The 16411-nt window shown below is 43.5% G+C and overlaps 1 protein-coding gene across 1 annotated transcript; it reads right to left on the bottom strand.

Moving 5' to 3' along the window:
* Nucleotides 1-557: 557 nt before the first annotated feature.
* SLC20A1 (solute carrier family 20 member 1) lies at nucleotides 558-16176 on the bottom strand. The gene is made up of 11 exons (XM_057558063.1): nucleotides 16037-16176; nucleotides 14968-15583; nucleotides 14660-14800; nucleotides 14382-14467; nucleotides 8835-8931; nucleotides 6273-6392; nucleotides 4480-4752; nucleotides 3796-4354; nucleotides 3013-3198; nucleotides 2381-2465; nucleotides 558-1537 (listed from the first exon to the last, which is right to left on the bottom strand). Exons 2-11 carry the CDS (start codon nucleotides 15311-15313, stop codon nucleotides 1376-1378), a joined length of 2055 nt encoding a protein of 684 aa, XP_057414046.1. The 5' UTR covers nucleotides 15314-15583; nucleotides 16037-16176; the 3' UTR covers nucleotides 558-1375.
* Nucleotides 16177-16411: the final 235 nt, after the last annotated feature.

The raw sequence follows: 16411 nt of genomic DNA, 5'->3' as shown, positions 1-16411 counted from the left end.
TTATCCTTGTTGCAGTCTGGCTTCTAAAAAGCATCTTGCTAAAAGTCTAAGGACAGGACCCATCAATCTAGTTCGCAAAGCCATGCACCAAAAGTGCCGTCCTGATCAAGCGTAAAAGAGATAATGGGTCAAGACTGAAGAATCCAACACTGAGAATTTTTAAATGAAGCTGAGCTACACACACGAAACACGAACACTCATTTTAGCATTCGCTGTAACAGCAAAGCTACAAATAATCTAAATAAGGGTCTAGTAAAACAAAATAATCCATTCAAACAGGAAAGTTTTGTGGCTGTTAAAGACAATGAGTAGATACATGCTAACACGGAAATGTCTAGGATGTGCTGGTAAAAAATGCCAAACAGTTAGAAACGCCCCATGGAGGAATGTCATGTATATTCTGGGATCACAAGAAACGTACCAGGGAGGAGTGGGGAACTTTAAGCTAGACGGCAGTTCTCACTTGTTAAGATACCACATTCTCCTAAGAATTGCATAAGGCTGACTGATCGGGAGTTCAGATGCTTCAAATATATGAACAAAACCAATGAGACGTGTTTTCTAAAAACGGTAGGCTTTTTTATTCAGTTAAGAGGTAGACAGATGAACATGGAAGGCTGGCCCATTTAACTCACCCAAAGTTCATATTCCACTGCATTCATCCATCCCACACGGCCAGAAATCTTAAAGAGAAATAACCAAGACTGCCAGAAGGATTTTTCTTCCTACTTCTTCTTAGCAATAATAGTCAGTGAACTGCTTGCAAAGAAGTTACTACTAACTTAAATTTTCACCGTGTCCTAAGAACCTTGTCCTTATAAGAAGTTCACGTATGCCAACAGAACCTGCCACTACCGACAGGAGGGCAGGGTACAAATGACTATTTTTCTAAGAGACTACAAGGGAAGCTTCGGTTACGGTGTTTGCTGTTAAGTCCCTGTGCGTGTTAGGGCAGAAGCTGGTGAAACCAACAAAGCAGAGCACACTCTGTCAAATGGCTCTGAATGGTTGTTTTAAAACGAAACAAAACAAACAAAAAAAAATCACAAGTTATCTTCAGAGTCAACATTAAAACATAATGGAATTGAAGCCTGATACAAAAAGTAGAGAAATATATACAGGAATTCACAGCCCAGAAGGAAAAGGGACCTCAACAGGAACCAGTGGAAACCTGGCTACTTTACATAGCTAATTTTGAGACAAGTCATATTTAGCACAAGAGCAATTATAGCACAAGTAACGCTTCCCTCCCACAGCTCCCAAACTTTAAAAGAGACTCCTGTCAGTCTTCTATAACACTGTAATCATTCTTCAAAGGAACAGGAATGTGTAAGGTGGTCCCAGACACTGACCCGAATTTTCATCTCAAACAGCTTCACACTCTGAGGATGACGTATTTGAAGACTGCCATGATGGCAGCACTGATAACGCCAGAAATGGGGACCGTGACAAACCAGGCCATAAAAATGTTGCGGAAGAGCCGCCAATCAACAGCCTTTTTGGATCGGAGCCAGCCAACGGACACAACAGAGCCCACCTACGGGAGAAAACAATCGAGGAAACTGGTTACTGAAGTGCCAATGGCATTTTGTTAAATAGACCCGTGACTTTATGTAGGTAAGGAGCCCCAGACCGCTGGACCGATCCATGAAAGCTGGTTTGTAACAAGATGAAGGCAATATAAAATGCAATCACGGAATCTGTGCTAATTGGGGTAAAAGAGGGAAAGAAAACTCCCTTTTCCCTTCTGAGCTGCTGGAATTTAATGAACTACATTAATAATAACAAAGACTGCTTTAATAATAGACTCCTTTAAGTTTTAGGTTTCCCAAAGATTCTAGAGGGAGGCTGCTATTAGACCTAATAGCCAATCACCCACAGATCTCTCTGGAAGAAAAAGAATGACTCAAAGGCTCCATGATGAACCAACTTAAATTCCCTTAAGGAAGCCAGTTTCTTCCTTTCCCTATAGTTATCCTATGGTTATTAGATGGTCATCAAGCAACCTTAGGATTCAATAAGTTTCTCAGGACTTCAATCCTGAGATGCTCTGAATATATGCTTGCTTCAAATAAACTGCCCTTCAACAGTCCAACAAGCCTCACAGACTTGCTACCTCTATAAAAAGGGGCTTTTGCATCGTTTGGGGAGAAAATATACTATCTGCTTAAATAAAAGTAATAGACACAAGAAACTGCACAATGTGTATTTACATTCTTATAGTCAACTTGTCCTAAACTTGTGAACTCTTCGAGACTCCCACGGTATAACACCAAATTATCAAAGGAAAAAAAACAAAAAACAAAAAGAACAAAAAAATACCTCTCAACATATCTACTAAAACCACTCAAAAGACACAGTACCTCTACATTACACTTACTTTACAATGTGTTGTACTGATGGGAAGGCCAATATTCGATGCAATTACTACAGTGAGGGCAGATGCCAGTTCAATACTGAAGCCGCTGTGGACACAAATAGATCACCTGTCAAGAATGGAACTTAAATTTTGGTAAGTTAGCACTATCCCAAAGTTCACGCAATCTTGCTGTGCTCTACCCGGTGACAAAAACGCCACCAACATCTTTAGTTTGCTCTAACTCCTGAAATCTGCTTGAAATCAGGCCATGAGATTCCTCTTCTCTTTTCCAGCGTTTGAGGTTTTAAGGTTTTCTGGAAGCCCATTCTTAAAGCTTGCACTTTCACTTTGAATTTAGTAAGCATCAGTGTTGGCTCCATAAAGACAGAGATGAAAGCCAAGTGCACATAGCTAGTGAGTCTTAGCACACACATCTTTCTCAGAAGTTATTTTGTTAAAAAGAGTCCACTGGAGTTGAATACATAAATTATGTTTAAGGGCCAGACGATAAGGAAAATCTAAAAAGTTCACACCAAAGAGAGTAACATCGGGAACTTAAACAAACTTGGTTACTTTATGTAGTAGCACTGTACAGTAGTACGTATCTTAAGAAAATGAGCATTAACCTAATAAGACCTGCTTTACCAACTTACCTAGAGGGTGTGATTGGTGTCAGATCTTTCCCCATGGTCTGGATAACTCTCCTTCCCCAAACCCATAGACCAATACAGATACCAACACCACCATAGAGCAGAAGCCATATTGGTGTTGCTACTTTCGAGGAAACATCTCCCGTGTCATAAACCAGATACAAAGCAACCAGAGGACCGATGGCATTGCTGAAAGAAAAAAAGAGGGCAGGGATGATTTTTCAGGCAAAACTAAAACTTGGCAAGAATCTATTTGTTAACTGACTTACTAAGTTTTCTAAAGCAAAGCTTTCATTAGAAACTGGTCTTTCTTTCAAAGGAAATAAATGGAACCCCAACATACACAACAGAAGAAAATGAGAGCTCTTCTCAGAGGGGAAACGCCACGCATCTGGTGGCCTGTCTTCCTACAGGCCCACCTAAAGCAAATTTTGGGTTCCAACGAACAGCTGACAAACCACAGAACTAGGATTAACCACCTACAAATTCATTCTAGGGGGCAGTGATTCTATCAAAGAACTGGCTCCCATCTCGATAAAAGGCTTCTCTGTGAAAGATATATGTGTTTATTACCTACAGAAACAAATATATTCTTTGTAATCTCTCTGAAGAAAAAATTTTTCTTCCTGTTTTTTTAAGTCAATTAACTGCTATTACCTCACCCTTTCTACATTATTCAGTGTCCCACGGGTGGTATAAGTACCAAGGCCACAAGCAGAGCCTTATAAAAGAATTAGGCGGTATAAAAATAGCACGAGCAGTGCCAAGAATCATAAATCGACTGACCTGACGTCATTGCCACCATGGGCGAATGACCCAAAGCAGGCCGTGAGGATCTGCAGGAACTGGAAGAGGAGAGACACTTCCGGTTTGTCCTGGTCACACCATTCTTCTAGAGAGCTGGTGCTTCCTTTTCTGTCGCCCAGACCCATCTCGGCCTTGACACTCATGTCGATCTCGGATGCTGAGTGAATATCAGACACGGCGTTGCAGTAACTGGTGTAACTGTCCATTCGAATTCGCTTCTTGCTGTCTCCATTAGGCCACGTCAGCTTCTCCATCTCTTCACCCTTCTGCTCACCTTCTTTGGCACGGAATGAATCCAGGGGCATGCCACAGATTGCCATGGTATAGGAAGTGTAGCTATTATTGCGCCTCAAGGGTTTGTCGCCGGAGTCTCCCATGCAGTCGCCCACCTTGGCAAGATGTAACTTATGGAGCAGCTCTTTGTACAGGCCGGAATCTTTATGCACGGTGTGATACTGATAGTGGCCGCTGGAGTTTATCTGGTTACTGACAGCTTGACTGAACTGAACTAGGTTCCCGTTAGGTAACTGCACTGCACCTGGCCAAGACCAAAAGGTGACACTCAATGCCAGGAGCATTATTAAGTCCGAACACAGAGCCCCGCAGCAGTACTGCTAACAAAGGGAAACTCGCCTTCGCCCACCCGAGGAAGAGTCCACTCACCGTTCACGGTGCTGTCTATGCTGGTTTCCTCTTTCAGGTCCACGCTGGGAAGCCTCTCTCGCTCGGGAGCTTCCTCCAAGTCTCCAAGTTTGAACGAGACCGTTCTCTCCTCCACTGCAGCCCGGAGGGGCCCAGTGGCTGCCGACCCTACCTCCGAAACGGGATTCCTGGTTTCAGTATCACTGAGCGACAACTTCGTTTCTTCATGGTCTTCTTTCAAGCTATTCTTTTTTTCCATTAAGGGGCTTTCAGAAGGACTACACTTGATTTCTCCTAGAAAAGAAGGATGTTTTTGTTTGGTTTTGACCAAACTAACTTGCTCTACACTTCCCCTTTCCCTCACCTCAAAAAAAAAATCCTTCTCGAAATAAGACCACATGTAAACTTCAGTGAAAATTCAGGATAATTTTCCTGTCTGCTTTATCTGCCGTATCGCTTAATCTCTCACTTGGGAAGAAACCAGCAATACAAATGCAGAACACCCTATTACTAGGGGTTGCAAAGCTTTTCAGTGAAGGGCCAGACAGTAAAATCTTTTAGGCTCTGTGGACTCTGCTATAAATTCTTGTTCTTTACAGAACCCTTCACAAATGTGGAAACCATTCTGAGCCTCCTGCTGACCCCTTCTGAGGGGAAAGCAGCTCAAGCATGGGGCTGAGAGAAAACTGAAAATTCTGACTTCATCTAGTGCACGTTCTTTTTAAAAACTGGCCCCAAATTTCAGTCTGTGAGTTCAAGCAAAATGACACGGCTCAACGCAGGCAACTAAAGGTGACTTGAATGTCCACCTCTAGAAAACAAAGACATGTGCCTTATGGTTCTAGGTCCCATGGCCAGGTAGGAACACTTTCTGCCTCTGTACCAATGCCCAGTCTGTTTCCGTGTTCATTCAGGCATCCCAGTCAAGCTACAAACCAGGATATAGAACATTAGCGAGACCTGTCTCATCTTCTCCCAGAGGGAGAATCAAGGTCACGAAGGCCTGAAGGCCGGCAGACTAGCGCAGGGCCTCTCGGAGGCTCCAGAGCGCAGCTGCATGACGCAGCGCTCTCCTGGTGCCTCTGCAGTCTGTGCAGCCCTCCGCTTCTTCAAAGAACAAACTTAAATCACTACCCGAGCAGTTGCAGATGAAAAGGGCAGAAAAAGATCATCTCAAGAGAGTTCAAGTAGTAAGGAAAGGAATACAAGATTTAATTAAGACCTATACTAACCAAAACGGTATGCCATATTTGATTATACTGAAATACTACATACAGTAATGGTCTAAATGATCCCTTCATGACACTTGAAAATGTCTACCTCTGGAATCTGTACTCCAATTCTGAGAATTAATCAAATCTAAAGTCAGATAATATATTAGCATAGCTCTGAACATCTGAATCTGAAGGCATTAGTTTTGGTAAATGTTTCCTGTGAAAATATTTCATACCTACCTTTTATTTTTCATTAAGGTATCCTCATCCCTCTCAATTAATGTAGACTACAACTTCTCTGTATTTATCTAGCATGTCACTGGCAAGTGATCAAGGTACAGTAAAAAAAAGAAAAAATAGATTAAGTGCCTAGCTTGTCTGGCGGCCCAAATAAGGTCAAATATGCCTTATGACTAGGTCTCAGGTCATTTTAAGTTAATAAGAACATAGTTTGGACAATAAACCTATATCCGCAAATTTCCATGTAAATTTTCTGGCTTTACCAATCTATCCAAGTAGTGAATTTTTACAGATGGCTAAACAAAAAGAAGCAAGCACAACATTACTAGTTAAAATTTTCTGCTACAATTTGTTACTTACGTTCAATTTTTCTCTTCATCCTGGGACATACAAAGAACCAGACGATAAGGGCACAGAAAACTGCACATCCCACCGAGATGAGGATGGTACCCCACAGAGGAAGTTTGTCAAAGCCCAGCACTAGGAGATAAAATGGTGCATCTTGAAAACCCCAGGGCAACTGCCCCCCTGTAATAACATGTAAACCCTCCTCTGGGGACTCTGGGGTTCCCCAAGCCAGCCCATCACCCTTTACAGCTGTTGCCAGCCTTAGGTCCACAGGATTTACTGTGTTAGTGGCTATACAAATTTGGGAGAAAAATCCCATAGCATCTAAATCCACACCAGTCTGGCCCACTTTAAACACCTGGCTAGACTGACATCTCCCAAGCTCCTTCACATTAGGCTTTTTCCTTTCTTTGCTTTAGAAGACAGATTACTACACTGAGGATCTGCAACTAGCTATGAAAAAAAATGGCAGCATTCCACTGCCCAGCCTCCAGATGGGAGCGGCCACACGTTACATTTGCACATAAGATTTTAACGTTAAAAAAGGAAAGTGCCCCAGTCTTCACATTTCTCATACTGATATAATTAGTTCTCTGTGGAAGTTATCACATCCATTGTACTAGCAAAATCCTTTAGAGCAAGATTATCTCTTAGGACGCATTATCAAACTAAGATACATTTATCTATCAAGGGATAAGAATAGTTCAAAGGGCTGTCTTTCACAAAAAGAAAATAGAGTGGTAATCATACTAACAAGCCACATCTTAAACAGAGACATGCCTACTTCTCACATGGCTCAGGGATCATTAACTAGTTATCTGGTTACCACTTAAATGCCAACAGCCTCCAAGCCACTCGTCTATATTTAATGACAGAAGCAAAGCACTAGACAACACTATTTAAGACTAAAAGATGTTATGATCTGTGGTTTATCCAAGAACAGCTTAGTTACTTGTGGTTGTTTTGCTTATTAGGAATTACTTATAAAATGGAAATTCTATTGTTCTTCAAAATGATTAGTATATAAAAATCAGATATAAATTGAGGCCCCTTCAAAACTAAAGTTCTGTAATGACTAAATCTTTCCATTTTAATTCCTATCAATTCTAATCATGTAGTTAGTCACACAAACTAAAATATACATGAAATTTAATCAATCTCTGTATCACAATTTAAATTTGCCTACGTTCCAAGTCAAAAAAGGGAAATGAGACTGGTTTTTCTTGTAAATGATCGACCAAAGGACAGGACAAAAATATCCACATTCCCTTTTCAAAGACGATTGAAAATGCAAGTTTCTAATTTCAATTTCACTGAACTATGAGCTTTGCTGCTACCACATAAAACATCAGTGCTTAGAGCCTCATAGAGACTTTTTTAGTTTAACATGAAGAAGCCAATTTAAAACAGAATGCAAAGGCAGCAGGCAAGCTTTCCTTTGCCTGTAGCATTTGGTAAGGAGTCTGGTATCCCCTAAATAAGATCAATATCCTCATAAAGTTGTCCAATTTCTTTCCTGATTATTCTAATAAAGACATGGTTAAAAATACTTAGCTAACTCCATTTTTTGTCAGTGACTTATTACTTCAGTGAGGTTTACAAAGCAAGTTACAACCCATTAGTCAGAAATGAAATCAATTTGGTGGGCCACAATGAGCATTTTAAAAAGCTAAAAAGAATACTTGCAAATATGAGTGCATAGCACATAGCAAGGTTAAGTAGCTTCAAGATACTATTCCAGTTATCCTTCCCTCTCTCCCCCTCCCTAAGTATGTGTGTGCTGGGCAGCAATGTACAATGTCTTTCTTCCAGTGTGTCACAACAGTCAAAAGATTGAAAGCCACTGACCTGACGGGTCAAAGGCCATCAAGCCAAATGAACCTAGACAGGAAAACTGACTGATCAAGACATGTACTGTCCTGTCTAACAAGTTACAGGTTATCAATCTTTTTCAATTGCTAAATGAAACACGTATCACAATTTAATCCATGTTTTGCCTTCGTTCCAACATAAAAGTAATCAACATTTCAATCTTTATATTCTCACAAATATTTTTCCTCTTAGCTGCATGAATTCTTCTTCCAAGTGCACTTAGGGCAGGTGTTAAACATCCCAACTCTTCTCATTCAAGCAGATTCAGGGGAGTAAATTTAGAAACAAAAAGGAGCTCCACTTGGGAGAGAAAAATGAGAATATCCAGCAAACCAGTCCTAAATGACTGATTATCGAAGACCAAATATAACTAATGACTCTTCAGTAGTCGAGGTAACATCAATTCCGGTATTTTTAGCATAGATAGGAAAGAGGGAGGGAGAAGATCAAATTATCGGTGGATCCTGTGAAGACTAAAGAGTAAAGGTCTGTAGTGATTTAGAATCTGAGCAGGTCTCTTTGGTTGAAAAACTATCTAGGTTAACTCAGCATACACTAGCCTGCAGCCTTCTGAAATGGGCGCAGGCCAGCCACCTTCTAGGAGATTTCAGCCCTGTAAACAAAAAGGGGTAAATTGGGCATTTAATGCAAGTTTTAGAAACAACTTTAAATTCACATTTAAATATTCTGATATGTACTTACAAGGTGCTCCAGTGTACATGATGGAAAAGAGGTTGATTCCAATTGTGCAGGCATAGAACACTGGCAAAGCTCGCAACCCATTAGGAACTGGATCTGCCTGTAAAAAATATCATTATCACTAAGATCAAGATCTTAAAAGCTGTAAAAACTTAACCCATTTCCATAGAACCTTATCAAAGGGCAGCTTCAGGAATTAGTTCCAATAACTATCTCTCCAGAGTAGTTTCCAAGGCCAAATGGTCTTCTCCTACATTTGCTCCTGGAAGTTCCCCTACCAAGGCTGATCTCATCTTCTACATCTATCTGAATTTAAGTATGTGTTTGGTTTAATGTTTGGGGGTTGGTTAGGTTTTCGTTGCTGTTATTCTTTTTTTTTGGCTTCGTTGCATCTTTGTTGCTTCGCTTGGGTTTTCTCCAGTTGTATCGAGCGGGGGCTACTCTTTGTTGCGGTGTGCGGGCTTCTCATTGCGGTGGCTTCTCTTGTTGCAGAGCATGGGCTCTAGACATGAGGGTTTCAGGAGTTGTGGCATGCGGGCTCAGTAGTTGTGGCTCGTGGGCTCTAGAGCACAGGCTCAGTAGTTGTGGCGCACGTGCTTAGCTGCTCCGTGGCATGTGGGATCTTCCCGGACCAGGGCTCGAACCCGTGTCCCCTGCATTGGCAGGTGGATTCTTAACCACTGCGCCACCAGGGAAGTCCCTGTTGCTGCTATTCTTAACAAGGCTACCTATTACTAGTGACTGGTGATGTCCTGAATAATCAGTTTCAACCCCCAGTGCTCTAAGGTACCTCATGTCCAGATATAAATCTGAGCACACACCTGAAAATGTACTATATAGGAGAGATCAAGAAACAGACTATGAGATATTAATTTCTTACCTGCAATGACTTCTTAAAAACAAAACATGTAGTAGAATATACCAGCAACAACCATCTTATCTAGACATTTGATAAATATGCCACAACTAATGATTTACCAAAGTGCTAAGATAAAAATCAATCGTACACTAGGTCACCTCCTCATTTAACAGACTGTGCCAAGCACTAAAATATGGGAGTGAATGAGACAAAGTTCCTGCTCTCACAGAACTGACATTTACATTCTAGTACAGAATCACGCTATGAAGAAAAAAGAAGGGGAAGGAGGCAGGGATGGAAGGAGGTGCACACTTTAATTCTTGGGGGGTGGGGCGGGAGATAGTCCAAAGACCATCAGTGGAGCAAAGACACAAACGTGTTAGGCCAACAAGCCATAAGCCAGGTACACACGCAGGGGTAGAAAAAGAGCAGCCAGAGAGCAGGCTATCTGGAGGGCAGAATATCCCAGAGACATCAGCAAGTACAAAGACCCTGAGGCAAACAGTTGAATTGTCTGAGGAACAGCAAGGAGGCCAGTGTGACTGGAAACAAGAGTTAAAAACAAGAGCACAGATCTGAATACATGGGAAGACTAAACTTTAAAGATATTGTGAGGCCAAAGGTTTAATGCTATCTTGAATCACAATCCAATGGAAAATCTTGGGGAGGAATAGACAAGGAGAAGAATCATAAATACATCAGAAGAGTGAGGTAATGGCTTAAGATCAAGGAAACGGAAAGTAGAGGTGCCTTTCCAAATCAGCAGAGATGGGCCCCCAACGAAAACCACTCTGAATATTACCTTCCCTATCCGTAGTTTAAAAGAATGCTACAGGTAGGGAATTGGTCAAAACAAAAATAGCCAATAAAACCTAAGCATCAGGGCTTCCCTGGTGGCGCAGTGGTTAAGAATCCACCTGCCAATGCAGGGCACACGGGTTCGAGCCCTGGTCCGGGAAGATCCCACATGCCACGGAGCAACTAAGCCCGTGAGCCACAACTACTGAGCCTGCGCTCTAGAGCTCACGAGCCACAACTACTGAGCCCGCATGCCATAACTACTGAAGCCTGCACGCCTAGAGTCTGTGCTCCGCAACAAGAGAAGCCACTGCGATGAGAAGCCTGCACACTGCAACGAAGAGTAGCCCCCGCTCACCACAAGTAGAGAAAGCCCACGTGCAGCAACGAAGACCCAACACAGCCAAAAATTAATTAATTAATTAATTTAAAAAAAAAAAAAAACCTCATCATCTCTGAGTAACTCAACCATGTAGGTCCCACCCCAAGGGTAGTCGGTAAGGTTATGAACCTGAGATGTATATACATTTTTCTTCTAAGAACTATCTGTGCTTTTAAGAAATTCTCCAAGGAACCTAAGACCACCCCCGAAATCAAAATCCATAAGGGTTCTAGACATTTGCCGGGGCTTCTCTTTCTCCCTTTTGCTACCTCCGAACTCCTCTTAGCCACTCCCCCAGGAGGTAACCAGGGCTAACATTTTATTGAGTGTTTACCACCATATGACTCACCTAACACTTAAAACTTAGAAGTAAATATCTCATCATCCAGTTATATGGGATGGGAAAGGGGGTCTTCATAATCCATTTTCAACCATAATAGTTCATTTTTTATATATCGGACGTTCCAGTAAACTAAAGAAGAAAGTTCCTGAGTTTGAAAAGATGCCCTAGATATATTTAATGAGATTCCTGACAGAAGGGAGAATGCTGAAAGGCCCACTTTCTTTGACTAGAATTTAAACACTCAACAGGAAAGCTCCCTTTCCCCTATTCCTTGTTTACTGTTCCCAATCCTTAACCTCCACTCTGCTTTTTCCTACTAGACTACCCAACACCCTTGGAACATTCAGAAAGTTGAAAATTTTTAAAAGCACTTTTAATGTTAATTTCCAAAACAGAATCTTTAGTTGGAAAGTATCTTAATGGTCAAATATTTAGATTTTAACAGCCAAGACCACCAAAGGTTACTAGTGTAAAAATGGTTTTTTGAGATTTAAAATATAACAGTAGGGCTTCCCTGGTGGCTTAGTGGTTGGGAGTCCGCCTGCTGGTGCGGGGAGCACGGGTTCGGGCCCTGGTCCGGGGGGATCCCACATGCCGCGGAGCAACTAAACACAACTACTGAGCCTGTGTGCCACAACTGCTGAGGCCGGCGTGCCTGGAGCCCGTACTCCGCGGCGGGAGGGGCCCCCGCGGTGAGAGGCCCGCGCAGGGCAGTGAGGTGTGGCCCCTGCTCACCGCAGCCGGAGAAGAGCCCGTGTGCAACAGGGAGGACCCAACACAGCCAAAATAAAATAAAATAACAAAATAAATTTTTTTTAAAAAATAAATTTAAAAAAATTTTTAAAAAATAAAATAAGGGCTTCCCTGGTGGCGCAGTGGTTGAGAATCTGCCTGCCAATGCAGGGGACACGGGTTCGAGCCCTGGTCTGGGAAGATCCCACATGCCGCGGAGTGACGGGGCCCGTGAGCCACAATTACTGAGCCTGCGCGTCTGGAGCCTGTGCTCTGCAACAAGAGAGGCCGCGATAGTGAGAGGCCCACGCACCGCGATGAAGAGTGGCCCCCACTTGCCGCAACTAGAGAAAACCCTCGCACAGAAACGAAGACCCAACACAAGCCATAAATAAATAAATAAATGAAATTTAAATAAATAAATAAAAATTTAAAAATAAAATAAAATAAAATAAAATAAAATCTAACAGTAACCAGAAATATTCAGCCTCATCACCTAAAAATTCATCTGTTATTGGTAGATTAAACACAAGAGTATGTGCCTGCCTGTGTGTGTGTGCGGATAGATTCTCAAAGTCCATACTGAATAGTTTTAAACACTATTCCAATCATTCCAATCATTTTTTTTTAATATTTATTTATTTATTTTGGCTGTGCCGGATCTTAGTTGCAGCACACAGGATCTTTTAGTTGTGGCATGTGGACTTCTTAGTTGCGACATGCGAACTCTTTAGTTGCAGCATGCATGCGTGATCTAGTTCCCTGACCAGGGATTGAACCCGGGCCCCCTGCATTGGGAGCACAGAGTCTTACCCACTGGACCACCAGGGAAGACCTATTCCAATCATTCTTGATCATGTCCATCCTCATACCCCATGAAGAATATATAATTAAGAAGTTAATATATCTAACTTAAGGTCTCTAACTGAGGATAAAAATGCCTGGCATGCATTCCCCAAATGAGAGGTCTGGGCACTTGAAAATCCCACTTTGCACCTGAAGGCATGACCATTCCTCCTCCAGAAAAGTTTATTTTGGCTTGAGACACACAAAGCCTCTCCAGAATCCGAACAATCTGTCTCTCAATAATCCACAAAGACCCAGTGTAAACCCTTATGAGCACAAATCCATAACAGGGGATCCTAGCAATTCTCCTGCTTCTCTGGTAAGGAGCAAGCTATACAGCTCTAAAAATACAAAGAGCTCTGATCCCTGACTACTACTAAGCTTCAAATGGAAGCATCACATTATCATATTCTACAGCTGTGGGGAGTAGGAGGGTAGGTGCTATTCATTAACTGCTTGCTAAATAAGACAATGCCAAACTTTGAGTCCGTTAATATCAACGAACTGTTTACTCTCAAATTATACCAAGCTATAGAGGTTTCAAGTTTTCAAAGTATTACACTGCTATCTTTTGCCAGACTCAGGCCATGGTAAATAGTGATTAGTGAGTGACTTTACCAGTTATTGAATTTCTATAGAAAAGTACATATCCTTCCCTAGAGAAGCTTAGAACTAGACCAAACAAATGGCTCTGAATACATTCTTACCCCTTGGGATTAAGCTACCTATCTCCCTTCACTCAGATTTCTTCAGTTTAGAAGAATTTTTAAGAACTTACAATGGACCGTTAAGAGCCATTCACCTCAGGAAAAGGACAACTTTGTTTCCTGAGAAAAATGCATTTATTCTTACTGTAACTCAGTCCAACGACAACATCCCTTGTTGTCTACATTTATTTTGGAGCCAGCATCAGACTTCTTGATTAAAAAAAATGCTATCAGGTCCCCCCTCAAAAGGAATTTTCAAATGGACAGGAAATTAAATGGCTGTCTGGAATTTTTTTTTTTTTTTTTTGCCAAGAAAAACAAAACAAAATTACCTTTACTGGTTCCTTTTTACCTATTCTGAGCTATTAGAGTCAAGTCACTGTGAGAGGTAGGGTGTCCACCATGAAGCTTACAAGCTGGTTTCAATAATCAACACTCTAGAAATAACTATGATAACTATGTAGGGACCCAAACTATTCCACTTTAACTGGCAGCTACGAAAAAGTCACCCAGGACATTGTGATTTGTTGAACCCTAAGCTTACAATTCAGAATGGCCTGCATATGATGGTGATTTAAAGTAGTAATCCGCATGCAGCTAAACAAAGCCACTCCAAATACATTTCCTTAATTTTTTCTTTCAGTCTCTCCAATTTCTTGGCACACTATAGTGTTCAATTTTTCCTTCCCAAATGCCTTCTTGGGTATTGAAAACTTGCTTCTTTCAGAAAATTCAACATACGAGAAGAGGTATACAAAACAAAGAATTTTTCTAACTTTCCAAGGCCACACTCCTTCACACCGATCACACTTGCAAAAATGCTATCGGTTTGAATACCATTGAGTGTGACTTATTACAGGTCAGGGGGGGAGAGAAAGATTACCTTACGGAGGATGAATGCACGAACAAGGAAGAATAAAATTCCAGACATAATACCAGAAAGCAGCGGTGAGACGAACCAAGACATCACTGGAATAGAACACATTAAGAAAAAAATGTCAACTAATGGAAATCAGGAACCAAAACACACTTTAAATTTTAGTCCTCTCTTCTCAAAACTTTAGTCCGTCCCTCCAATTTTACACTATATTCTCCCATACACAACGCCATGGTAACACGACAAGAAGAAAAGAATAAAAAGCCATTTAGAATTAAACATACCAATTTTTATCAGTTCTGACCACTTGACCCCCTCCTGCCCCTTCGCCACCAGGGAGAAACCAATGGTTGCACCAACGATACAATGGGTTCCAGAAATGGGAAGCTTCAAAAACGAAGCCACTAGTTGCCACACAGCAGAACCTGAAACACATCAAGTTTTATTAAGTACGTGACAAAATTCCACTATGTACGAAGTGCACATTACTGAATGTAATAATCTGAATCAAGGCAGAGCACAAGAATGGAACTACCCATGATAAGAATTTCCTCGCCCACCACTATTAGGACGATACGAATAAAAGACTTACCAAACATCGCACTGACAGAGCCGGCCATCAGCAGCTCTTGGGTCGAGTTGTACATCTCCACGTCAATCAAGCCCTTCCTGATGGTTTCGCTCACTTTGGCCCCCAGCAGGACGGAGCCCACTGTCTCAAAGATACTAGCTAGGATGCAGGCTTGCTTCAGGGTCACTACACCTGATCCCACGGCTGTACCAAATGAATTTGCTACATCATTGGCTCCCACGGAAAACGCCAGGACAAATGCAATAATGAAGCCCAGGATAAGCATCCATAGGTAGTCCACCAACGGACCAGAAGCGGCAGTAGCAGCAATAGTAGTGGCAATCAGCGTTGCCATGGTAGATGCCATTCTCTAGAGTAGTGGTTCTTTAATTAATCAGAGAATTACTGAGCGGTTTTCGAGATGTGTAAACAGAATATGAGGTATCAAAAATGCTATAATAAATAATATATATTATATAAAATTAAATACTGTAAACTACGGCACAGAAACCGAGCTGGGGAGTTACTGCTATACGCTGCGTATGGGCATCTGTTGTCTGGGGTTTCTTTGGCTCTGGAGGGCTAGAAGCACGGAGCAGAATTCCATGGCGGAGAAGAGAAAGGACGCAAGTTCATCCTGGAAGGGGGGGGGGGGGGTGGATAACAATAGCAGCGCGCTCTTGCGGTCCCGCCACCCCGCGACAGCCCACCGGGACTGAGGGCCCCGGCCTTGGCCGCCGCCCGCGATCCGCTGTCCCGCGCCCCAAGCAGGACGCGCCGGGCGGCGGGCACGTGGCGCCGGGGACCACCTCGGCCCGCGCGCGCCCAGCCCGGCCCCCGCGCCGCCGGCCCGCGCGCGCCCTCCCCGCGAAAACCGGAAAAGGGCCGTTCCCGCGCGCGCGTCCCGGGGACCGCCAAAAAGGCCCGCGGGCGGGCGGACGGGGTGGCATGGGGCGGGGTCGGGTAGAGCCGAAAGCAGAACCCCACCGCGCCGCCGGCCCCGGCCCAGCCGGCCAGCCCCCGCGCCGCCGCGTCCGCGCCGGGCCCCGGGGAGAAGAAAGAGCCTTTCCAAGGTGGCGCCGCCACTCACCAAAGAAAACGAGGGGCCGAGCGGGAGACGAGGTCCAGGCTGCGGCGGCGGGCTAGGGCCACGGACGCACGCACCTGCTGTCAGCGAGCACACGGCCTGGGGCGGAGGCTCTAGGGATGGCTCGGCGGGGCTGGCGACCCACCCAGGAAGCAGCCGCGGACGCCTCAGCAGCCGAGAAGGAAAAGCACTCAGCGCGCACCGGCAGCCATCACTCCAGCAGCGAGCCCCACCGGCCTCTACTTATAGCCGGCGCCGCGCACCGCGTGACCGGCCGCGCCTCGCGCCGCCCAGGAGCCCCGCCCCCGGGCTGACGCAGCCCCAGCCAACCCGGAGGGCCGGCCGGATGAGCCCGACCGCGGCGATCATTGGCCCGCC

The sequence above is a fragment of the Balaenoptera acutorostrata genome, chromosome 12, assembly GCF_949987535.1.
Source record: "Balaenoptera acutorostrata chromosome 12, mBalAcu1.1, whole genome shotgun sequence".
NCBI classification, from domain to species: domain Eukaryota; kingdom Metazoa; phylum Chordata; class Mammalia; order Artiodactyla; family Balaenopteridae; genus Balaenoptera; species Balaenoptera acutorostrata.
The sequence above is the reverse complement of the archived record's forward strand: the minus strand, read 5'-3'. Positions and strand labels throughout refer to the sequence as shown.

Excerpts from the sequence above, each read along its gene's own strand:
- SLC20A1 (XM_057558063.1), bottom strand. The coding sequence starts at position 15,313 with ATGGCATCTACCATGGCAACGCTGATTGCCACTACTATTGCTGCTACT. Across the intron at positions 4,355-4,479 it reads CATAGACAGCACCGTGAACG|GTGCAGTGCAGTTACCTAAC; the intron begins GTGAGTGGACTC and ends GGTCTTGGCCAG. Across the intron at positions 3,199-3,795 it reads CATGGTGGCAATGACGTCAG|CAATGCCATCGGTCCTCTGG; the intron begins GTCAGTCGATTT and ends TTTTTCTTTCAG.